This window comes from Chenopodium album, chromosome 26 (assembly GCF_948465745.1).
Source record: "Chenopodium album chromosome 26, dcCheAlbu1.1, whole genome shotgun sequence".
In the NCBI taxonomy this organism is placed as follows: Eukaryota; Viridiplantae; Streptophyta; class Magnoliopsida; order Caryophyllales; family Amaranthaceae; genus Chenopodium; species Chenopodium album.
In genome coordinates, this window is record NC_137859.1 from 8570546 (window position 1) to 8595892 (window position 25347).

General features: G+C 33.4%; 3 protein-coding genes across 3 annotated transcripts; 2 read left to right on the top strand and 1 right to left on the bottom strand.

Annotated features, from left to right (window-relative positions):
- Positions 1–2092: 2092 nt before the first annotated feature.
- LOC145617992 (quinolinate synthase, chloroplastic-like) lies at positions 2093–6938 on the top strand. Its single transcript, XM_081672769.1, has 7 exons — positions 2093–2862; positions 3804–4088; positions 4478–4696; positions 4922–5101; positions 5453–5968; positions 6238–6399; positions 6500–6938. The coding sequence occupies exons 1-7, from the start codon at positions 2131–2133 to the stop codon at positions 6572–6574; spliced, it is 2169 nt and encodes a 722-aa protein (XP_081528895.1). The 5' UTR covers positions 2093–2130; the 3' UTR covers positions 6575–6938.
- Positions 6939–14400: 7462 nt separating this feature from the next.
- On the top strand, positions 14401–18353 carry LOC145618346 (manganese-dependent ADP-ribose/CDP-alcohol diphosphatase-like). The gene is made up of 2 exons (XM_081673122.1): positions 14401–14549; positions 17184–18353. The coding sequence occupies exon 2, from the start codon at positions 17204–17206 to the stop codon at positions 18152–18154; it is 951 nt and encodes a 316-aa protein (XP_081529248.1). The 5' UTR covers positions 14401–14549; positions 17184–17203; the 3' UTR covers positions 18155–18353.
- Positions 18354–22495: 4142 nt separating this feature from the next.
- Positions 22496–23891, bottom strand: LOC145618540 (high-affinity nitrate transporter 3.2-like). The gene is made up of 2 exons (XM_081673312.1): positions 23752–23891; positions 22496–22997 (listed from the first exon to the last, which is right to left on the bottom strand). The coding sequence occupies exons 1-2, from the start codon at positions 23876–23878 to the stop codon at positions 22528–22530; spliced, it is 597 nt and encodes a 198-aa protein (XP_081529438.1). The 5' UTR covers positions 23879–23891; the 3' UTR covers positions 22496–22527.
- Positions 23892–25347: the final 1456 nt, after the last annotated feature.

The following is a 25347-nucleotide window of genomic DNA, read 5'->3' on the forward strand; positions in this document are numbered from 1 at the left end:
CGAAACCCTAGCCTCCTTTTCTCTCTTCTCTCTCCTAAACCTAGACTCCATTGTCAATTTTAAAGGGGCTTCCATCGGATTTCACCGGTGGAAAGCCCCAATCTTTATTTTCTTTAAAGCTTTTTGTTTTAGGTTACAATAATGTCTCCCTCGAAAGAAAGGGTTTATCTCTTTCGAAAGACAAGGTTTTTTCGATCTCCTTCGAAAGACAAGGTTTTTCGTACTCATTCGAAAGACAAGGTTTTATTTGTGCTTAATTTGGTCTCCGGTTGTGTGGAGCTACTATTGATTATGGCTAGGATTCGGGTTACGGAATCAGCACAAGAATTTACTTTCTTACAAAATTGTGAAGCGAAAACGGAAATCCACTCAAAAAGTTGTATGAGACAACGAATCGAGAATATGCCGAATTGTTATATTTATGTATTTGGATTCTTAGCCCTTCCCCGATTAATTCTTGTTTGATTTTGTTAAATTCGTTTTCATTATCGTTCATTGTCAATTGTAGATGCCGTATGGCTTATATTAATGAAATTTAGTGTCCATTAGGACTTCTTTCAAAAAAAAAATAAAAATAAAAATAAATAAATAATAGAGCTTTTTCATATTAGCTGATTGAGATATGGTTGCAAAATGACACTCTTATCCTAAAAAGTTACTCTAATTTACATTGTCAATGCCTTCAAAAAATAAAAAATGTCAATGTCTAAAATTGTCATTTAATGTGTTCAACTAACAAAACAGCTATATCTAATCCGCTAATTTTACCAAACAACTTTATACAAACAGCTAGTCAAACAAGCTAATACAACCAACTAGTCAAACCAGCTAATGTAATCAGCTTCCGCTAATTACCAAACAGGCCCTAATTCTATTCTAACTTGTTAATTCTTATTTGTACTCCATCTCTAGCTAATTAAACTACTGTATTACTCTAATACAGTAATACTACTACGTTCCAACTTCCAACTAATGATTAACCGCGACCACCTACACCTATGTTCCTTCTGTTTTTGTTTTGTTTTTTTTTTTCTTAACAAATTTATTTTATTCCATTTTGGGCAATTGATTTTTGCTCATATGATTAATTTGCCATTAAAAAAAAAAAAATCAAATTTTCTCTTTATGTCTTCTTCTAAAGTACGACAGGAATAGTAATCGCCAATTACATTTACAAATAGAGACACAATAATTGCTATATACGGAGTATAAGGCTTTAGAAAAAAAAACCAAGAAACTTGGAGAAAAAACCATAATTTAATTCTTACCAAATACACTTATACAGAGTAAGTGAGTAACGTATTGATGAATTTCTAAAGAATGAAATAATCATTCTGATAAGATAAGTCTAGGAAATATAATTCCAAATAAGTTGTGAATCTTGTGATTAAGATCAATGAGAAGTTGAGAACTATTGTGTTTAAGGGTCTGTTCACATTTACTGAACTATGCTGAACTGAACTGATTGGAGCTGAACTAAACTGATTGGAGTTGAACTGAACTGAACTAAACGGAAATGAATATTTTATGAGAGAGGGAAATTAGGAGCTGAACTGAACTAAACTGAACTGAAATTAAGTAAATATGAACAGACTCTAAATTTAACTTACAACCAAAACAAGCTCAGAAGATCATTACAATACTATTTAAATTAGTAAATCAAGTGAATAGAACACGACACAAAATAGATTATGGGCCTGTTTTCTTCAGCTTAATTTCAGTTCAGTTCAGTTCAGTTCAACTTCTAATTTCCCTTCTCTTATAAACAATTCATTTCATTTCAGTTCAATTCAGCTCAAATCAGTTTAATTTAATTTATTTCAGTTCAGTAAATCAGAACAGGCCCTACCACGATAAACCCCAAAAATAAAAAAATAAAAAAAATAAAAATAATCGAAAAGTGAATAAAGTACCCATAGAAGTGGGGACAATGGAACATTCATTCATCCCTTTTCGCGCGTTTGTCTTGAATTCCTCACCTCACACCTTCACAACACAACACAACACAACACCATAGACCATACCCTCCTCCATTTATAACCGTCTTCCTCTGTTTTCATCTCCATTTTTCTGCCATTTTTCCCGCTTTTCAAGGTTTTCTCTCTCCTCCCAACCTTCAAGGCTTCAACCATGAATTCCCCTGCTACTTCTTCTTCTTCCTCACGCTTCTTCTCTTCAATCCCTTCTCTCAAACCCCCTACTTCATCCGCCATTACAATAGCTCGCTTTCCTTTTTCCAATTCTACCCTCAATTTCTCTCTCCTCAAAACCACCATAAACCCTAATTCATCCTCTGCATCCTTCGTTTGCGCCGCCGCAATCACCTCGACGCCGCTGAATGACACCTCCGACCTCGCTGCATCGAAATTTGATAGGTTAATTGCAGAATTCCGTCCGTTGACTGACCCCGTTGACCGGGTGAAGCATCTATTGACTTACGCGGCGAAGTGTCCGCCGTTAGATGAGGAGAATCGGACGGCGAAGAATCGTGTGATGGGTTGCACGACACAAGTCTGGGTTGACGCGAAGCTTGACGAAGAAGGAAGAATGAGATTCATGGCGGATAGTGATTCTGAGCTGAGTAGAGGGTTTTGTGGGTGTTTAATCTGGGTTTTGGATGGTGCTTTTCCTGAGGAAGTGTTGGATTTTAAAATTGAAGATTTAGGGTTGTTGAATTTTGGGGGAATTTCTGGGGGAGTTAATTCTAGGGCTAATACTTGGTATAATGTTTTGATTAGTATGCAGAAGAAGACTAAAATTCTGGTTGCTGAAAAAGATGGGAAGGTAGTTGGTGAGCCTTTTCCTTCTATGGTTATTTCAGCTGATGGGATTACTGCTAAAGGTAGCTTTGCTGAAACGCAGGTAATCTTTTTAATTACGCTTTTGTTTCAAATGATGTAGACGGGATTTGATCCGTATGTCGCAGTCTTTTTAGTGTAATTTCCAAACGCTTTTATCAACTAAACTAGTTGTCATCCACGCGCTATTAATTTAGTGATATAGGAGAGGTAATTCCAGTGTGCAATCAAGATTTGATTTTTTATGGTCATGTGTAGTGTACTTGAATAGTTTAGTTGGTGGAATGCTGGCATGCTGCTGATTTAGTTGATCTTTTGGCTGTGGTATTTTGAATTATGAAGACAGTAGTTTTCGGGTTTTAAGAATTGTCAGTATAAATTGTTTGTTAGGCTGATCTGCTGTTGTTAAGAGTCGGTTCATTATCAGTTTGTTGATCTTATGTATTGGTTTTTATTGAAACATGATGAGTAGGTTATGTTTGTATGATGAAAAGAAGAAGACAAAGACGCTCCTACACTTATGTATGTGTACTTTGTGTAGGAATAAATTTTCATCAGATTACTGCAAGTTTTATGCATGTATGAATTTGTGGAGTAGATTGAGAGACATAGTCGAATTAGGCAAACTAGATAGACTGGAAAGTTTGCTTGAAGGATGGGTTAACCTTTCATTTGATTATATAAATGCATTTAACAATTCAGTGATTTGGATTTGGTTTCAATCTGATTTAGAGAAAATTGGTAATAGTCAGAATATTGTGATGTTATACTGCTGTATTTAATTTGGTTTCCATTTGGAGGTTCAAGTTATGGACTTATGACTCCTTGTTAGGGTATCAGTTGATGATTGACGAAATTCCAAATGAAAGACTCCTCCTTTTCGCTTCTTGAATTTTTGTATAACTCATTACTCTTTAGGTTGATCTGCTGCTGTCCAAAATTCTTTGTATCTATCCTCTATAGAAAATTTCCAGCATAATTATGATACTGTTGATTTGATTTCAGGCAAGATATTTGTTCCCTGATGAATCACAAGTCAATGATCTTGTCAAACATCTCAAAGAAAAGAACATTGGAATTGTTGCACATTTCTACATGGATCCTGAGGTCCAAGGTGTCTTAACTGCAGCCCAAAAGCAGTGGCCACACATCCATATATCAGACTCATTGGTTATGGCTGATAGAGCTGTCAATATGGCTAAAGCTGGATGCCAATATATTGCTGTTCTTGGTGTAGATTTCATGTCGGAAAATGTTCGTGCAATCCTTGATCAGGCTGGCTATGACAAGGTAAATCTGACAAGTGCTGTCTTGTCAAATATTCCTTTATTCTATGTACCACGAGAGACTGTTTTATGCTAAAGCTAAGTTTAAATGTGTTGAAAAATTAGAGGGTAATGGCATTGTAGAAAATTGACAATAACCGTAGTCTGCCAAAAAAAACATTGTTAATGACCTTGTTATTTGTGCCGTGGTTTTCAAAATTCGATCAGCCCCTATCTTCTTGTAGCTGCATTGTTCGATTTCAACTCCACACAAATGCAGTTATATATGTTTCACATTAAATTAAAGTAATGTTTTCTTACTGTTCAAAACCTTAATTTTATGATTGTTTTACACAGGAATTTTCTGTCAATATGCTTCCAACAACATAACTCAATGGTGAATGCTTTGTACAGGTTGGTGTTTACAGGATGTCTGATGAACGAATTGGTTGCTCATTGGCTGATGCTGCAGCTACAACAGAATACATGAAATATCTTGAGATTGCCTCTTTGTCGCCACCTTCACTGCATGTGATCTATATTAATACTTCATTGGAGACAAAAGCTCATGCTCATGAGCTTGTGCCAACAATAACATGTACATCTTCCAATGTGGTGCAAACAATTTTGCAGGTTGGCCTAAATGCTAAGTAATTATTACTACTGCTGCAGAGCTGCTTGTTTCTCTTTACTTTTGATATATTTTTGCTGGTCCTCTATTCTATACTTCCGAGGTAGCCTTATTGGATTTCCCCTTTCATATATGAAAAGTTTGTTGTTGCCTTTTGTCCCTTAATTTATTTGGATTCTAATTGCAGTTCTGTGTTTCTTATTCCACATCTCCTTTCTCTTTCTTAGGCATTTGCACAGATTCCTGACCTGACGGTGTATTATGGACCGGATTCCTACATGGGTGCCAATATTGCAGAGTTGTTTCAGCAGATGGCATTGATGTCAGATGAAGAAATTTCAGAAGTACATCCACAACATAACAGAAACTCAATCAGATCTTTGCTTCCACACTTACAATACTTCCAGGTGCTTGTTATACTTTGAGGGCCTTTTATAAGACATAATACTGATGATTTAATTTCTGAATCTTCTTAGGTGTAAGCTGTTATGTATGATACATTGAACAATATCACATTGCTGCTCCATTGAAAAAACTAATTTTAACCCCCTATATGATCAATCCAATGATATCAAGTTTAGACAGAGATCTAATGAATCCGAGTTCAAAAAAATTATTATATTACAAATACACAACTAGCATATCTGCATAGTACAATTTTGTCCGGATATTCTTTCATCCATAAGTCTTATTGTGCTTTCATAAATGTAGTACAAATGGCTGCTTTTTATTAATCTGTGACAATCTTTCTGCACCAGGATGGTACATGCATTGTACATGACCTTTTTGGACATGATGTTGTAGAGAAGATAAATGAGATGTACTGTGATGCATTCCTTACTGCCCATTTTGAGGTCCCTGGAGAAATGTTCTCTTTGGCTATGGAAGCAAAAAGACGAGGAATGGGGGTAGTTGGCTCCACCCAGAACATATTGGATTTCATAAAACAGAGACTACAAGAGGCTTTAGATAGAAATATTGATGACCATCTTCAATTTGTCCTGGGGACAGAATCAGGAATGATTACTTCCATTGCTGCTACAGTGCGTGCAATGTTGACGTCCACAAAACCTTCTCCGGAGAGAGCTGATATAAATGTTGAGATAGTTTTTCCTGTATCATCAGATTCAGTATCAAATACAAAAAATACTTCACATGGCAGCTCTAACTCAACAGGAGTTGAAGATCTAGTAAATCTTACTGTTGTACCTGGAGTTACAAGCGGTGAAGGGTGCTCCATCCACGGGGGATGTGCATCTTGTCCATACATGAAGGTTAGTATATCAATCCTTTCACTGATGTTTTTTGTTTGCAATACTACCCTAAATTTTCTTTGAACTGTTATTTTCTGCGCAAGCTGGTGGTATTTCAGATACGCATATATATGGAGGTCAAGTGTGTAAGATAAAATTTGTGATTATTTTGGCTGAGACCTTTCTGTGATTCTTTTTCTTCTGGGGTAGTTTACTTTAGATTTGTTCCATCATAAGTTTGCAGAACCAACAATTTCTAACCTGATCTGGTTGTTTCCTTGCTATGCCAGATGAATTCTCTCAGTGCTCTTCTTAAAGTTTGCCAAAACCTGCCAAATGATAGGCATGTTCTCTCTGCTTATGAAGCTGGAAGATTTAGTTCTCAGACAGTGAATGGAAGATCAATAGCTGATGTTGGGTGTGAACCAATTCTTCACATGAGGCACTTTCAGGTTTATTACTCGTAGAATTTGTACAAGTTTCATTATGTTAACATGTCATATCTGAAAATGTTTGGTATAGTCTATCATATTGATTTTGATGTATCTACAGGCTCAACGAGAACTGCCAGCAAAGCTAATTCATCAGGTTTGCCGATCATCTGTAAATATGAAGCCAGCATTATAAGATATAAAGAACTTTGTCATGTACTCATGTGCGGTGGCTGTCAGATAGGTGCGGCTGCTCAATGGATGGCCTTATATCCAATTTTGTCAGATGATTTATATTCAACTCGCCATCCCTAAACTTGTGACTGTTGCTTGGTTCGGAAACCCTTCCCCTTCCTGTTGGGTTGGTAGTTGGTACTAGTGTTGATTATTGTTACCTTAGCTTAAAATAGTCCAATCTTAGAATTCTAGGAATAGAATGAGAGATATGCCGGGCAATGTGTTGTACATATGATTAAACTCATGTCTGAATTATCAAATACACAATTCTGGGCATTTTCCCCAATAATTAAAATTTCTCAAGATTCTAATGCTAAGGGAAGTTATCACCCTATTATTGAAACAGGAAATTTTCACTTTGGATAAGATCATTCCTACTATTTTTTTAGATTGATGAAGAATTTGTGGTAAAATATATGAGATTTGAAACCCTCAAATAAATTATTTTAAAAAAAGAAGAGAAATATAGAAAAAGGTATTAGAGCCAACTATTGAAAACAACAAAAAAGAGTTTATGAAAGTGATCAAGCTGGGCTCTTAATGTCTATATTGACAAGCTACCCAATTATGTCCATGAGATTCAAATGGCTCAATTATACTTGAAAGGATGTTTATCTGCTACTTAATTATTAGCATGATGGTCTAATTTAACTAACCCTCATTAGTCTCAATGTGCTCTGAAATTTTAACTCAAAACATATCTTTTAAAACATCATGTTTTGGTTGTAAGTTCTACTTTGGTATTTGAGCTCAACAAATTTGTTCAATTTTGGGAATCAAAGTTATCTAATTAATTAACGGATTTTCTGTGAATCACTACTCCCATTTACTTAATTACTTTGCACTTTTTGTAAACAACTACGGAGTACCATTTAAGATGTTTTTTTCAAAAAATTACCATTATTTGAATATTTATTCAAGTACCACTACCATTTAATGGTAATGGTTACAAAATCGTCTTGTAGGGCCCACCTTAATCAAACCCTAACTAGCCAACACTCTCCCACTGCACCAGTCCAATGCCAATACATGACATGTGGGTTATTAAATATTAGTATTGATGATGGATTAAATGAAATAATTGGACCACTCATTATAATTAATTATTTCATCACATTGTGGATACAGTTGCAACAATAATAGAGCTGATGAGTAGTAGTGTTTCCTATAAAAAACCGAGGGACAAGCTAAGAATAAAACTACACACACAAATAAAAGTATTACTTAATCGATCATCCATGGAAAAGATGAAGAAATGTGGTTATCTGCTACTTATTAGCATGATTGTGATGAGCACAACTTGTACTGCCAGCCGTGAAATCAATGATGGTATGTCCAATAATCGCGATAACCATCCTCATCACTATGATCAGCAGCCCTTGCTGTCACTTGTTTCAAACATCATGCTAGAGGGAGCTGGAGCTGCTGTCGACAATGCACTGAGTTGCACACCGGCCGGTGGATCCTGTACAGCTGGTAGTGGTAGTACTGAGTGCTGCCCACACCAAGCATGCCGGTTTATCTATAACAGGTGCGAATGGTGTCCAGGAGTTGGTGATGGGTGCGGTCTGACTTGGGATTGTTGTCCAGGCCTGTCATGCACTAGTAAATTATCTGGTACTTGCTACTAAGAAAAAGCATGACTATGTATATGTGTGTTTATTATTGTGTACTAAATTACTACTCGTACTATATTGGAGTAGTAAAATAAACTCCTAGCTCATAAGCCTGGATTGTATTGTCTTGTCTTGTGGAATATACTACACATGTATACTACACAAGACTACTTCTGTTTTAAGTACTTAATTATATATGCATGCTGTGTCTTTAATTTGTGTATTTGAACTATATTTGTTTTAATTTAGCATGCGTTTGACTGTTTGAGATTGCAATGCAATTGTTAGGAGGACGGACATAATACTATGAATAATGTGGTTGATGGACCTTTGAACGAAAACTATTTCTAAACATGAAAGGTATGCATGGTAAGATGTAAATTTCATTACCTAACATAGTAAAAATTGGACCCTGAGTATATTTTGTCTTGAACTACTATGGATCCCTCAAAAAACAGTAAGTAGAAATAAGGTAAACAGAACAAGACCTTAATTAATAACCTGATTATAACTTATATGAACTGATTCGAACTCATCTGAACTTATTAGACTTGAAGCTTATTTTTATAAAGTGAAGAGAACAAACCCTTTAGTGAACGACGGTATGCAATTGAAATAGTTTTAAATTTGACCGCCTATTAAAATATCCCACTTTGATTAATGTAGTTAATTCATGAAAAATGAATTCAGGATCGTAACACTTTTATTAGTATCAAATCATATTCCAATCCTAAACTTTTAACCCAATTCTACATAATTTTGCATTAACGAAAGATCATATTATATTTTACGGTGTCATATTCTGTTAGTTTAAAGGTATCATGAAATTCATTTGACATCCACACATGTCATAAAAAATAAGATATATTTCATTTATGAACGTGTTGATACCCCTGCTTATTGGTTGGATTACAGAATTATTGTTGCTACTATACCTCACCCAAGTTCGAATCCAATACAAAGCTATTTTGAAAACAAATTCCCAAGTCATCTAATTTGGGAAAGACAAATGTACACAATTTTTTTTTTTGGTGTTTAGAGAGGCACAAGGGCGGGGGTGAGAATTGATCCCAAGATCTCTTGGAACCGGGAGGGAAGCTTTAACCACTTGAGCTATCCCTCACTCTCACAAATGTACACAATTATGATAATGTAACATTTACATTTTTAAAAAAAATTTAATGTATCAAACTCGTATTTGCAAAATGATAAATAATATTCGTATACAATATATATTTAGTTACAAACGAACAAGTGTTTTGATACTTCCTATCTTTTGTACCCATATCTTACAAACCAATTTATCTTACAAACCAATTTAATACAAGACATCATATGCAAATACGAGTTTTAAAATAACCATAACGTTGAAAAAAATATATAATCTGAACAATCTAAAAAAAACAACCAGAAAACTTCTTCCCTTAATTAACCAGTACACGTCAAATCAAAACAACTCTAGCTTAGTGATCAACACCAATCCTGCAAGCCACTCTGATGATAAAAAATGAAACCAAATAAAAAAAAACCCCCAAATTTAAGGATGTGATAATCAATCGTTGCGGTGGATCAAACCTCAATCAACCCAAACCTTTTTATACAGGCAACTTGAGCACCAATTATTCAACACCTAATAAGCAATTGCATGCTTAACAAGAATCCAAAAAAAAAAAAAAAAAAAAAAAAACCTTTATATTCAGCCAACTTGATTGTTTTCAACCAAAAAAAAAAAAAAAAAAAAATATTGTTGATGAATCAAACTGATTAATGAAAGTTTCAATTTAATCAAATATAAATTTATTGACAAGGATTAGTTACCCACAAATCCTTGCTTGAAGGATGTATTTATTCACAAATACTTTCTTCCCACTTTGTATAATTGAAATTCAAATAGCTATGTTCATTGTAAATATTTTTGGGGAAGAAGATAAATATGCCTAAGAATTAATAATATTGTCTAGGAAATGAATTTCGTATTATACATTAATTGCCAACCTACAGTTTGGCGCCCAAGTGAAAAGAATTCCACCAATTCCCCTCCTAGGCGGTGAATGGCGAAAATTTTTTCCCCCGGACGCTTCCCTCCTCTATTTTTACTTTCCCTCTTAAACTAGTTGAGTTGGCATGATTATATTGGTGGTGTACAAAAGAATATTGAGTAAAGCATAAATACGGTCCATGAACTTTCGTATTTGTGCACTTTTAGGGCTTGTTCTCTTACGTTGAAATTCAGTTCAGTTCAGTTCAGTTCAGTTCAGCTGAGTTCAGTTCAGTTCAGTTCAGCTCAATTCAGTTCAGTTCAGTTCAGTTCAGCTCCTAATTTCCTTCTCTTATAAAATATTCATTTCAGTTCAGTTCAGTTCAGTTCAGCTGAGTTCAGTTCAGTTCAGTTCAGTTCAGCTGAGTTCAGTTTAGTTCAGTTCAATTCAGTTCAGCTGAGTTCAGTCAATGAGAACAGGCCCTTAGTCCCTCAACTTTCATTTGTGCACTCTTGGTCCCTCAACCACCACTCTTGGTGTTTCTGACCAAAAAGTTGAGGGACCTGCCTAGTCAGCGAAAGTTTAGGGACTATGACTCATAATTTATTTTTTTTTTCTTTTTGTCAAATTTATATTTAAAAAGAATCTTTTTATTAGTTTAGGTATCAAATAGTTTATGGACCTTACTTTATTTTACTTTCTTTTCTTGTTTTTTTTTCTTAAAAAAATTTGTCTTAAAGAAATAGGAAATGGAAATATAAAGAAAGAATTAAGGAAAAAGGAAATAAAAAAGAAATAGGAAAACGAAAATTAAAGAATTCTTTCAAAAAAAAAAAAGAAAATTAAAGAAGAAAAATGAAGAAAACTAAAATAAAAAACAAAGGAGTGGTCAGCCTCCTCTTCTACTATTTCGGTTTGGCTGCTCTAATGGTGGAGAATGGAGATGCGGGAAGGTGGCGCAGTGGTAGGAGCTGCGGTTGCGGCGAGGTGAAAGGTGACCACAATCGAATTTTAATTAATTTTTTAGTTTAATTGGATTGTTTGTTTTTTTTTTTTGAGGGAGTTTAATTGGATTGTTTAGTGTTTGATGAGGATGATCTAATGAAATATATACTCGTATAATCCAACACTTGATCCTACTCTTTACGAGTATGAAGTTCATTTTTATTGTTCCTAAATCTTCTTTGTCAAATTTGTATTATGATTTATTGAATTCATCTTTATTTTTAAAATTGATTGAATGTGAAGGAGATTTATCCGAAAATCTCATCATTTAGTACATAAAATTGAGGCAAATTAGATGATATGTGTAAATCCCAAAGTAAAAACGTCACAAATTAAGTTAATTTGATCTTGAGAATTCTTTTGGATTTTCCGTCAAATTAACGGTCTCATATTCAGATAATTTATATATATTTGTTTTAATTTGACATTTAATTTAGAAAAAAACAAACTATAATAAGTTATGGTCCAACCAAAAAAAAAAAAACAAATTTAGGAAAAAGGTTCATTTTTAAATAAAAATCTAAAAAAAAAATAAATAAATAAATTAGTGCGTCATAGTCCCTAAACTTTTGCTGACTAGGCAAGGTCCCTCAACTTTTTGGTCATAAACACCAAGTATGGTGGTTGAGGGACCAAAAATGCACATGCGAAAGTTGAGGGACTAAAACTGCACAAATACGAAAGTTTAGGGACCATATTTGTGCTTTACTCAAAGAATATTGTACACTAAGTGTACCCCCAGTCTTTTACTTAATAACTATTGTAATTATTCAAAATAATAAATTATTATCATTAATACAATATTATTTATTATTATTATTATTGAATATTAATTATTATTGTTGTTATTATTAATTATTATTTTAAAATAGATCGAGTAGAGTATAGCAGAGCTGAGCTATCAGCTCTAAAGAACGGGGAGGGCTAACTCCTACAAGCTAAGTTTACGTAACCGTGTCCGATCTAGGACCTTAACTTTTGTATTCATTATTCATGAATTCATTAAATATTAAGTGATTTTTGTGGGTCTTTTCTAACTTAATATTGAACAGTTTGTCCACTCAAAAAAATATCATGAATCACAATAATGAAATAAAATTATATCACCACACCAAAAATACTGTTGTAACAGTCGTCGTTAATGGAGTTGAGTTACTGCATTAAATTTCCTATCTTCTTTTTTCTATAAAAGCTAAGGGCTGAACGAAAAACTAAAAACTAAAAACACACACAAATCACTATATTTTCTTTGTTTCTTTTTTTATGTTTAACACTAAAATTTATGCACTATTCACATGTTGTACCTTGACTAATTTTAAAAATTTATAGTTAAGGAAAAAAAATACAAGTTATGTGGAATTTTGTTAGAGTCGGATCAATTTATACTTTCTTAATATTTTTATTTTTTAATTTTTATTATTACTTGATAATTATAGATTGAAATATTGCATTGGCATAAGTGTGAAGTGAGAAGGGTTGTAAGTAAAAAGAATTATTTAGTGATTTTTTTTTTTTTTTTTTGACAAAGAATTATTTAGTGATTATCTATGGAAGAAATGAACTTATGAAGAAATTTGTTTATCTGCTGCATATAATTAGCATGATTGTTTTGGTAAGCACGCAGTAGGGCAGCTGCCCGCAATGAAACCGATGATGGTTTGTCCATTTAATTATCATGCTAGAGGGAGCGGTTAAGTCTTGGCGCATAGCATCTATTGATTTAAGCGCATATAAGATGACAATTTTACAAATTAAAAAGTACTATTCAAATAACTTCTACTTTAGTAGTACATTATACATGCATAATGGTACTTTTATGTACCATTAGAGAGTCATCTTTTTTCAGAAGTTGAAACTTTTAGGATGATAAAAAGTACCACTACTATCGAAATAGTCCACAAAACATACTATTCAAACAAATTATATTTTAGTGGTACATTATACATGCATAATGGTACATTATAATGTACCACTAGAGAGTCAGCTAATTCTAGAAGCAAAAATTGAATCAGCGAAAATTACTTCCTTACCCTCCTATTTACATAGCTCGCCCATAGGTGCTATGCGCCCAGAATCACTCAAAGGGAGCTGGTACTGGTGTTGCTGTCGACAATACGCTGATCGAGTTGCACTGCGGAGACTATTCCACTATACACTACTGCTCGTAGTAGTCTAGTACAATATGATATATGATGTACGAAATAGTAAAATAAAGCCTCATTATCATGTCTTGAGTATTTTTTTTTAAACGGTAAGACAGGGGGTTCCCCTACCCTATCACAGGATTGGGGGATGAGGATCGAACCCCCAACCACTTGGAAATGAGAGGAACCATCCCTCCATCTCCTATGTCCTCTTGTCTTGACGAGTATACTACACATGTATTACAACTTTATGAATAACAGTTTGCTAATATTGTACACATTGTAATTTTGTCAATTTTAAGGTGTCAAATTTATTTAAATAAAAAGATAATATTACCATGTCATAGTATCTTAAAGGTCTCGGAGAATGTAAGTAAATTATTTTGCTTTCTAACATATATAATTGTCAATGTTGTATGAAATAGTAACCCTAAATAAGCTCATCACACCGCTCGTAATGAAGTTTGTTCTTCCCCTTCTAACCATTCTTTTAAATCTAGGTCGTATCAAGTGGCATAAAAGGAAATACATCAACGGATCTCTCCATCCATCCAAGGAGAAGTCATTCTAGTGTCTCTGATTATTGGGTTAAAGTTATTAATTCTCAAATATTTTACCGTTACTCCCTCTAATTGTTACTTAAGTTCTTCTTTTATCCCTTATTATTTGTATCATTTAACCCAAAAGACTCTCACATAAAGTGAGCTCATGGTGCAAACAAAAGGGGACTGAGAGAGTAATATTCTGAAAATTTAGATTTCATAACTCAAGCAATGTGTGCTGCCCATGTTGTAGCTTAGCCATTTGTTGTCTTGTTTACTCTTCCCAGAGTTCCCACACCCTAATTTATTTTTAATAAAAGCAAAAAATTGAGTCGACCTGAATCAAAATCAGCTATTCTAAGGACGTCTCGTAATATTGGAGAGATTCATATACGCCGAGGAACAAGGTGCATCCAAACGTGGCCGAGTGTATGTATATAAAATTTTGTTACGAGTAATAAAAAAACACAGTTGTTACTTCTGCCATAGGCCCCGTGAACTCTCTAAAAGTCCAAAAGTTGCATAACACGATCATATGATCATATCGTCCTACATCCTCTCTTTAGCATAACTTCTTTCTTCAAAGTTGATCGATTGATCTCTCTCTAGCATTGCCTGTCACAAATTTTAAGCATTACAAAGACACAGGTAAATTCTTCACCTTTGTTCATCATTTAATCTCCCCGAATTAGTTTTTGGGCGTATTAATTTTTACTTTTTTATTTCCCAATTTCTGTCTTTGCTTTGTTTGATTCACTATTACATTTGCAATATTTATAATGGGTTCATTACAATTAGCATTTATTTTGTGAAAATTTTAATTTTTGGGGCAATATTTATCAATAGAAGCTTTAATATTTGGGATCAAGTAATTTTCTAGGGATTTAATCAATTGGGTTTTTTTTGCTACTTCCCAAAAGATTAATGTGTATTAATCCAATTTGGGTTATGATATTTTTGCGATTAGGCTTAATTGTTGGATTGGAAATTCGCTTAAAACTTCAATTTTAGATGGAAATTGAAGTTTTTTTTGCTAAATGTATAACGAGTTTACATTATTGTCAGCTTCAGTATGAAGCTTTACCTGGCAAATTTGTAAAATTGTGTAAACAAGGTAATAGTATCTTGTTTGTTGCTAACATGTGATATTTCACTGAGCCTAGCAAGAATAATTTAGGGATATTTTAGTCAAGTTATCTTACCAATCTTTCCTTCTTATAATCAATGTTGCTGTTTTTGACCTTTGGGTCTTTTCCTTCCCCAAAACAAATCAAATGGCAGCCTTTAATGTGAAAGAAGGAGCTCCCGAGCTCCGTTTTAGTTCTTTTAGTCTTGAGTTTTTGAAGAGACTACTACATATAAATTTAAGGTGTGGTGATTATAGGTTATGAGCAACATGAAAAAAGTTGAGGAACAGAACTAAATGCAGTTTTTGTTTGGCAGTGTGAAAGCATGAAACACTTTTATGCCTTTTGTCCTCTGAACATCATTGTCTGAGTCCTGTTTGTTATCAGGAGCTTTTCTGGTTACACACTTCCATCTTTCTTACTTCTTATGTTTGTTTATAAAACTATATTAGGGGACTATAATCTGTGTTATACTGAAATAGATTGTGAATATGCAAGTGTTTGAGTTGGAACTCATGAAGAGTTGGATATTCATGTTATGTGACATGTTCATCAGGTGTTTGTCAAGTTAGCTTTACTAAAGAATCTCAGTTGATGGTTTGCTGTTAAAATTGCGAGAATTTTTTGTATCTATGGCTCCGTTTATTTTAGTGGAAAGCATTATCTTGGAAAATGATTTTCATCCATTTTTCCATTTTCCTTTGTTTTTTAAAAGGGTGGAAAACAAATTTCTCATAGGTGGAAAGTTATTCTTTAAAGATTTGCAGAGAAGTTATGCCACATTTTCTTCTTTACTCCTCACTTCTCTATTTCCTCTCCTCTATCCTCTCCCTCTCTTTTATTTCCAATTTTCTTTTTCTCATAAAGCTTTCATATAATCAAACAAACAAAGAAAAACTCTATTTACTTCATTGAAAACTGTTTTCTTTAGAAAATGATTTTCCATGAAAAATGTTTTCCATCAAAATGAACTGAGCGAGCCTAAGTTGAAAGTTTTCCAAGTCTTTAGAAGTATCATATGGTATACCACACTATATCATTCCTAATCAGAGGTTCAAATATTTCCAAAATTTTTCTTTTATAAGTGGATTGAGGTGGTTTGCATGTGTCTCTGATTCAAAATATGTAGAATAGTTTATTATTTGGAGCAACTGAGAAGCGGTTGACAGCTTATTGAAACAATTCATTTTGTCCATTAGAGTTCAAGCTGAAATAGGCACAATACAAGTTATAATATCAGATATTGGGGAAGACAATTTTGTGCATGTCTCGATGTCAGTGCTTAAATGTTCACTAAGGACTGGACTTTTGGGGAAAGCTTGTATCAAGCATAAGCACTATGATGTTACACTTAAGATTAGGTGAAGGCAAGGATTGATTATTTTGTTATACTTGTATTGAGTTTGAGAATCCAGGACATTATTTTGTCATTCATCATCTAATCATACAATATATGGAGACAATGGAGTACTTTCAAATTGCAAGAAGTTATTGATGCCTTTTGGTCTAGGCAGTTATAATATTTGCTAATTTTGCTCACCTTCCAATGGTTAGATGTAGTTTGTAGCTTTTGAACTCGTTTTTTTATGGTGACAGACTATTACTTTTGAGCCTTGTAAAGATTGTCTGCCTACAACAGTGAATACCCTACACATGTAGTTTCTGTCTGTGGCTCTGTTCCAACTTTCAAGCACTTTCTGTCTGTGGCTCTGTTCCAACTTCCAAGCACCAGTTCATTTGATATTATTATATGACAAAGTTGCGGAGAACTGTTTCTGAGTGGCAGTTCTTCTGTGTTCAACATCGACCGTCCTACTTCCTGTTAAGATTTTCTTATCAAATCTTGTTTTATGCTCTCATTCTGACCAATTTCAATTCAAATTACCTATAAAGTTTTATACCCCAACCTCCATTCACTCCAGGGTCCTCCCCTGCCACCCCATTGCCTTTCCTTCCCCATATCTCAATAGTTTATGTTATTTGGATGCTATTTTTGTCTATGTATTATGTTTGTGTAATAGCTTACATATTCAGCATGTAGACTTGTATATCAATTACTTTGTATTTGTTATCTCTTTCTTCCCACTCCCTTTCTTTTCCTCTTTTTGATATTTACAGAGTAGGAGTTCTAATTTTGGCTTTCGTCATTTGTTAGGTCAATTAGCTTTTGATTGAATGGGGTTAATCACTGCTCAGGGTAAACAGCCCCTCTTCTCATTTGGAGTTATATCAGATGTTCAGTATGCTGATATTCCTGACGGTCGCTCCTTTCTTGGTGTGCCTCGATATTATAGACACAGTGTACTTGTGTTAGAAAGGGCGGTCCAGAAATGGAATAGCCTCCAACATCTTAGTTTTGCTGTCAATTTTGGCGACATTGTTGATGGATTTTGCCCGAAGGACCAGTCTCTAAATGCTGTAAAGATGGTTGCTTCCAAATTTGAAGAATTCAATGGCCCTGTATACCACATGATTGGCAACCACTGCCTTTATAATCTTTCTCGTGAAACGCTACTCCCATTATTGAAGATTCCTAGTCATGATGGTAGCGCTTATTATGATTTTTCACCAACACCTGGCTACCGATTAGTTGTTCTTGATGGCTATGATATCAGTGTAATAGGCTGGCCTCAAGATCATCCAAAATCAATGGAAGCTGTGAGATTTCTCAAGGAAAAGAACCCGAACTCAGATAAAAATAGTCCTGTTGGACTCAATGATCTTGAAAGAAGGTTTCTGATGTTCAACGGAGCAATTGGAAGGGAACAGCTGGAATGGTTAGATCAGGTCCTCCAGAATGCAACTGATCTGAAACAGAAGGTGATTATCTGCTGTCACCTGCCTCTAGATCCTGGCGCAACAACACCTGAAGCACTTCTATGGAATTACAATGAAGTGATGGATGTTATACACAAATACAAGTGTGTAAAAGTCTGCCTTGGTGGCCACGAACATAGAGGGGGATACTCGGTTGATTCCCATGGGATCCATCACCGTGTTTTCGAAGCTGCCCTTGAGTGTCCTCCTAATTCGGATGCATTTGGGTATGTTGATGTGTATGACGATAGAATATCACTTGTTGGAACCGATAGGATGAAGAGCACAGATATGGTGTTTGATTCGTGACTTCTTATTGTATGCTTAACGTATTCTTTATCTAACAAATTATTCCTCTTCCTCTTCTTCCTATACCATATTGTTACGTTTTTGTTAGATTCGATAGCTTGTGCCTTATGGTCCATGGATCAGCTCTTCTGTAAATGAGTTCGTTGATGGTATTACCTACTGCAGAAAGTTTGGTCTGACTATCAGGAATAAAAATTATACTGCTATTTTAGTGTCTCCTGCATGCTTAAAATTGTTATGAAAACTTCAATGAAACTATTTTAACATAACAATGTTCAGAATATTGGTTACTGGTATGATCAAAGTTAATTTACTAATAATAATACATAAATTTTTGTATGCGGCTGGCCACATGGTGCGGCAGGGGTTACTTGTATGATGTTACTATAGGTGTTACTTGTTTCTGGGATTACTTGTATGGGTGTTACTGGTTTTGTCAGGGATTATTTGTAGGTGTTACCTGTATTCTGGGGTTACTTGTATGGGTGTTACTAGTTTTGGTCAGGAGTTACTTGTAGGTATTACTTGTATTATGGGGTTACTTGTATTGGTGTTACTAGTTTTGGTCAGGGGTTACTTGTAGGGTGTTATTGGTTTGGTACGAGATTTTGGTCTGGGGTTACTCAACCCATTCAAGTGTTCCATACAAGTAACCCCAGAATACAAGTAACATTCTACAAGTAACACCTACAAGTAACTCCAGAAACAAGTAACCCAGAATACAATTTTTTTTTTCAAGAGTTACTTGTACGATGTTACTGGTTTTGGTCATGGGTTACTTGTAGGGTGTTACTAATTTTGGTCGGGGTTACTTGTAGGGTGTTACTGGTTTGGTATAGGGCATACGTACAAGCAACCCTTGAACAAGTAACCTTGAATAAGTAACTCATACAAGTAACCCATGCATACAACTATACAAGTAACCCTTAAATAAGCTAGTAACTCATATAAGTAACCCTTGAATAATTAATCATACAAGTAACTCTTGAATTAACTCATACAAGTAACCGGAATAAGTAATCCATACAAGTAACCCCTTAAAAAAAAACAAGTAACCCCTAAAAAATACAAGTAATCAGTAACTCATGAAAAAAATAAAACAAGTAACCCCTGAATGATACAAGTAACCCCTGAATAAGTAATCCATACAAGTAACTCTTGAAAAAAAATATATAAGTAACCCCTAAATAAGTAATCATACAAGAAACTCTAAAAAAAAAAAATACAACACCTGAAAAATACAAGTAACCCTGACAATACCAGTAACTCTCATTATTTTTGCTGACTTAGCAGTAGGCCACAACATGTCGCCTGCTATACTAAAAAGGCACTGATAATAATAATAATAATAATAATAATAATAATAATAATAATAATAATAATAATAATAAATTAAAGTGTTGCGATTAAAAAGATCCACTTTCTCCGTCCTTTCGTATACAAAGCCTTAGAAAGTAGTAATGTCGATAAAATTCAACATAGGTCTGCACTCTCTGCAGTCTTGGTACCGAATTTATTAACATTCACCATTTAGCTTAAACTTCAATCAATTTTTTAACTCTCACGCTAGTAGATAACTTGTAACTTGGAGTTATATTTTTAATTATTCGGGACATGCAAAGTGGATATCTTTAATTACTTTGTATAAGTAAATAATACTCCGTATGTATAATTTAAATTGTTAATGTGTTAATTACTAAGAGTCTGTTCACATTTACTTAATTTCAGTTCAGTTCAACTTCAATCAATACAGTACAGTTCAGTTCTGCTCCTAATTTTCCTCTCTGATAAAATATTCATTTCAGCTCAATTCAATTCAGTTCATTTCAGTTCAGCTCCAATCAGTTCATTTCAGCTCAGTTCAATAAATATGAACAGGCCCTAACTCAATATGAATCTATATTATTATTAAAATTCCAAGACAAGGAGTGACTTTTTGCCATTTGTCAATTCTTCTTTGTCATTTCGCCACATCACTTTAAATCTTTTGCCACATTATTATTTTTGCAATTGTATTATTGTACTTAAATGTGCTTGGTTTATGCCTAAGAATAATGATCAATTGATGAAATATTGATTTAACTTTAAATAAAGAGAAGATGTTACTTGCAAACCAATAAACTAACCATTATTAGTATTTAGTTTGGTCACAATTGAATAGTTGAATTATTAAAATGTTTTTAAATTGCTTTGACCCATTTAATTTGTAATATGAAGTATATGTAACCAATATGTATTCAATATATTTATCCCTATAAATTAACTATCCAAGGAAATGACACACTAAACGGTTTAAACCTGGCCTCTTGGAGAAACATTTTACTGGGTCAGTATTGTGCTAGGTGAGTATTTGTTTGCTCTACCTTACTTGACATGCAATGGATATATATACTACATAGTTTGCACACTTAACTCATATTTTTACGCTTTTAATAAATCACTCCAAATTAATTGTGGCCTATATATGTTTTAAGCTATAAGGAGCATTTTGGTTCGATGATTGTGTAATATGTAGGATTTGCTATATTTTAATATGAAATTCCAATGGTTGATTTTCTTTATAGTTCACTCAAAGTTCTCAAAGTTAGTGTGCGCAAATTTTTTTCATTATTCACTACTTATGCTCAGTGGTTGAATATTGGTCTGATGATTATTTGTGCATCTAATTTGAAACGATATTACATTTATTTTTTACAAAAAAAGATGTAATGTATGTAATTATTTGTCATGTAATTGAATATGAGGAAGAAAAACAAGTCCAGGGCATTGCTCGGGTCACTAACTAGTTGAAATAGTAAAATAGATGCCAATTCAAGTTACATGCTAGCTTTGCGTGAGGTGATATAACTAACATTATTTATATCAACCAAAAAATAATAAACAATGTAAACTATATTTAACATTTGTGAATTATGATGCCATAAGTATAACATATTGCCAAGTTGATGATTGATACAGAAGAATTATTAATTCACATACTGCCAATTTGGCATAGGCATAGTGCCATCTGCTTGTTGGATATACCGCAAATACGTAAATATGAACGCGTATAATACGGCCAAATAAAGTACAGTACGTAAATATGGACGCGTGGAATACGGCCATAAAAATAATAATAAAAAAAATTTTAAAAAAAAAAAATACTAGACGTTTCTTAGCATTATTTAAACATTGAACCTTCCAGTATGACATTGTGATTGTCACGTTTGTCTCTATATTTCTTTATGCCTCGAAATATGTTAATATTCTCTTCTTAATATTATCATTTAATTAATATTACAAATTTGAGATTTACGCAACGATTTTTTTTTTTTTTTACTGATTTACATTTCTCATTCTTACACACCAAACTATCTTTCCACATCTTCTTTCATGTGCATGCATGGAAAGAAAGATGATTTGAGAGTGAAAATGGGGACTTTGGACAAACCTACGAATATGCAAAATGTACAAAATGACTTTCTATAGTTATGAATAATAAATATATGAATTTATTTAGTTATGAATTATATTCAAAGATTTAGAGAACATACGTACCCAATTCTTGGTGATTTATACTCAAGGACAATTCATTTATTAAATCCACATAAATTTTAGTGACAATTAACTACTATCAAATTTTAAATTGATCAATGAAAATAAATCAGTGAAAAGTTGCAAATACTCCTTATTTAGTACTTGTAATAGAGACAATATACCGAATATTGAATATATTAGGCTAAATCTTGTATTATAGGTGTTAAATTATCCTTTAGCCCCCTTTGAAATTAAAGGCGTTCAAGATCAATAAAACTCTCCCATTACTTATCTATAAATGTGCTAACTCAAATCATCGGTAGTAAACCACGTAATGTGTTTGTGTTTGTTGATTTCATTCCTCCATTTTTCATGCGTTTGTTGTAACATCTTAAACTACTGAAAAAAGTGATGCCAGCAATATTTTTTTTATTGTTCCAACTATTACGATAGTTAATCTAATACTCCGTACTCTGCATAAAATTAAAGTTCCCAACCCTACAATTTTTCCCATCATACATGTCTAGACATCAATTGAAGAAATGACTATGAGAGTAATAAAACTATAGGAGCTAGTAGAATTAATCAAACAATCATAGAATATATAGAAAAATCATTACTTAAAAAATTATTGGTTAAAACTTGTTCTTCATATAACCTTTCTCCAAAACTCTTAAATTTAAAATTTGACATAATTAGCAAACAACATAAGATATAGATTACACATATATTTATATAATTAAAAGACGATGGTGTAGTTGAAGCTAGAAGCCTAACACACAAATTCATCAAATAAGTTCCTCACAAATTAATGAAAGTAAGAGAAACACCAAACCCTTGGTGTAACGTTTTTTCCCTTAGGTTGCCCTCTTGGCCTTTTTCTTCTCCAAGTAGAAGAAAAACGCTAGAGAAAGAACGGAGAAGGCGGAGAAAATAGAGGCTGCGATGTCGATAGAGGCGCTACGACCACTTATACTCTTAACGGACAAATCTAGACCGGTGGTTTGTCCGTAGGCAAGTTGTTTGCCATCGGGGCCGTCACGTACGTACACACGGACGAAGTAATGTGCAGTTGGTACGTCCTTCTTAACAGTGTAGGTAAAAGAGTCACTTGATGAAGTGAAGTCTTTTTTAACAACTAGAAATTGGCATGTTTTGTCTCTAGCCAATTCATCTTCTGTCTTCCTCCATGGTCTGTCTACTTGGCTCTCGGCTAAAAAGCACAACTTCACCTCTACTTGTTTGTAGGCCGAAGTGTCGAGTTTTGATACGTTACGATTTAACCCCCATGTCACTGTTATTTGGTCTTTCCCTGCCTTTAGATTCACTGTTTCAAGTAAAGATTGGGTCAACAATAAAATAACAACGTTTTGTGTTTTAGCAGACTAAATGATTACTCCGTAGTCAAATTCATACTGAGTAAATATGATATGTTTAATTTTTGTGTATCATGGTGGTATATTTGTTGTTATTCTAAAGACCAATTTGTCATTATCATATCTTTATAAATTAGGGGTTTCTCATTAACTAATACTCCATATCTTTATTAGTGTATCAAATAAATTATGCTCAATACATATAATAACCCTATATATTTTTGGATGTTTTAACTTCTTACTAACGCGGAGTACTAGAGATACGAAATCCAATCATTTTATTAAGTGTAATATACACCTATTCCTTTTAAAAAAAATTTAGAAAGTCAACTCTATTGATTGAATCAAATCTACGAAAGTACGTGTATTTTCTTGTGATTGATGAAGTTTCTCATCCATCTCAAAGCGGTTAAGCTCATACAAAATCTTTTTGAAATGAACATGACCCTTATCATTTTTTTTTTAGAAATGTCTTACGAGTAATTTTGATTTAGAAATTCACTATGATGCAAATCATGGTAATTGATGGATCTTCTGAAAGACATGATTACATTAGCAGCGAAATTGATTATCAATGGTACATCATGGTAGTTGACTTTTTTTTTTTTTTTTCCCCTCATTTAGAAAAAGAAATGAGTGATTTAATTTAATTCAAATAAAAATTATGATCAAATTATTACTTTCAGAAATTATAAATAATGTTACCTTTGCCAGTAGGGGTGGTAGAGACGGTGAGAGTGTTAGCAAGATCTTTGAACAAGCCTGTTCCATAGCAAGATGCAACCAAGCTTGATAAAAGCACAGAAAAGATTATTAAACCTCGAACCGCCATGATTTAATTTGATTTTCTTCTTTTTTTTTTTTTTAGGCTTCTAGCTGATGAACAATGAAAAAAAAACTTAAAAGCTAAAAATCTTCCAAATTTTTTGATACTTTTTAGTTTTTTTTTGTGATTTTGATTTATGAATCTTTCCGTAGTTGATACTCGTATTTATATTGTGTACTTGAAGAGACCCCACTTTGAAGGATACTCTTACAATTTACCTTAAGCTTATAATTATAATAATTAATTAACTGTTTAAATATAATTAAGTACTTACTTAAAGAATGAGCAAGTCAGCTGTAAAACTTGTAACTCTTGGAGAAGCAGAAAAGAACAGAATATTAGTTAATTTATTATAAGGATAATTATTTAATTTGATGAAGAATTGGCCCAAAGTAAGATGAAGAGGTGAGTTGAATTATTAACTAAATGTTGATAACAAATTGTAGTTATATGCCATTGGTTGATAGTTTAATTATCTGACTATTCTTGTTATATGCTTGGATCCAAGTGGAAGTACATGAATCTATAGAATCTTCATTAAAATTCCAAATGAATTATTCGAATCATCTAAAAGGGTTTATTTGGTTTTCTTGTATGATAGGGTCTTCATCCAGCCAATTTGTAGCTGTTGCACAACTTGGGGACAAGTATGGCAAAAATATAGTAATCCTTTTGTTTTATAACATTTGTCGTCCATAATATCTGCTGTTCTATGAAGAGAATTATAATTTGCAATTTAATTGATGTGACTTTGAGATTATTTTACTTATTTAATTGATACGAGTATTATTTTTTCGTGTTTTTAATGTAAGTCAGATGTTGAAAATCAAATCATTCCACATTTGAAATTTCATAGCAATTTGCAGACTTTGTGTACATTGTTGCGACTTGTACTAGAGCAAAGAAGCTAGTTTCCCACATTGTTAATTGGTCGCATACAAATTACGGGTATGAAATTATTCTTACCAGTAATTGATAAATGATACCATTAGTATAATAAATCGTTTATCTATGTATCATTGATGTAATTATAGTAATTGATATATGATTCTCTTAAAAGTATAATTTGATTACTACATAAGATTAATAATACGAAAATAACATATTCTATGCGTAGAATTCGGTAATTGAAATGGCCTTTGAATTCCAAAAGTAGTACTTCGTATATGAATTCGACAAGAACATATACATTTAAGGATAATGGAGTTGATTATAATTTATTTGAAAAACACTAATTTTAGAGTTGGAGCCAAACAGCTATTGAGAAAACGCTGGTTGGAGGTTGAGGCATTTGTGTGACTGTTTATAACAATTGAAGATAAGAGGCGGAAAGCTTAGATGGTTTTGTCGTCTTCTACCGTACGTCGATATTCCCGCTTTCCTTGTCAGAAAAAAGCAGTTTGATCAAATCTTGTCACCTCAAAGTTAGGTGCATCTAAAGTTGTACGACTCTATCGTACTTTCCTAAATCCAGC

What these genes read in the sequence shown, in the direction of transcription:
- LOC145617992 (XM_081672769.1), top strand. Translation starts at nt 2,131, where the DNA reads ATGAATTCCCCTGCTACTTCTTCTTCTTCCTCACGCTTCTTCTCTTCA. An exon ending in CACACTTACAATACTTCCAG is followed by an intron (nt 5,102 to 5,452) that starts GTGCTTGTTATA and finishes TTTCTGCACCAG; the next exon opens with GATGGTACATGCATTGTACA. An exon ending in TTCACATGAGGCACTTTCAG is followed by an intron (nt 6,400 to 6,499) that starts GTTTATTACTCG and finishes ATGTATCTACAG; the next exon opens with GCTCAACGAGAACTGCCAGC.
- LOC145618346 (XM_081673122.1), top strand. Translation starts at nt 17,204, where the DNA reads ATGGGGTTAATCACTGCTCAGGGTAAACAGCCCCTCTTCTCATTTGGA.
- LOC145618540 (XM_081673312.1), bottom strand. Translation starts at nt 23,878, where the DNA reads ATGGCGGTTCGAGGTTTAATAATCTTTTCTGTGCTTTTATCAAGCTTG. An exon ending in TACCACCCCTACTGGCAAAG is followed by an intron (nt 22,998 to 23,751) that starts GTAACATTATTT and finishes TACTTGAAACAG; the next exon opens with TGAATCTAAAGGCAGGGAAA.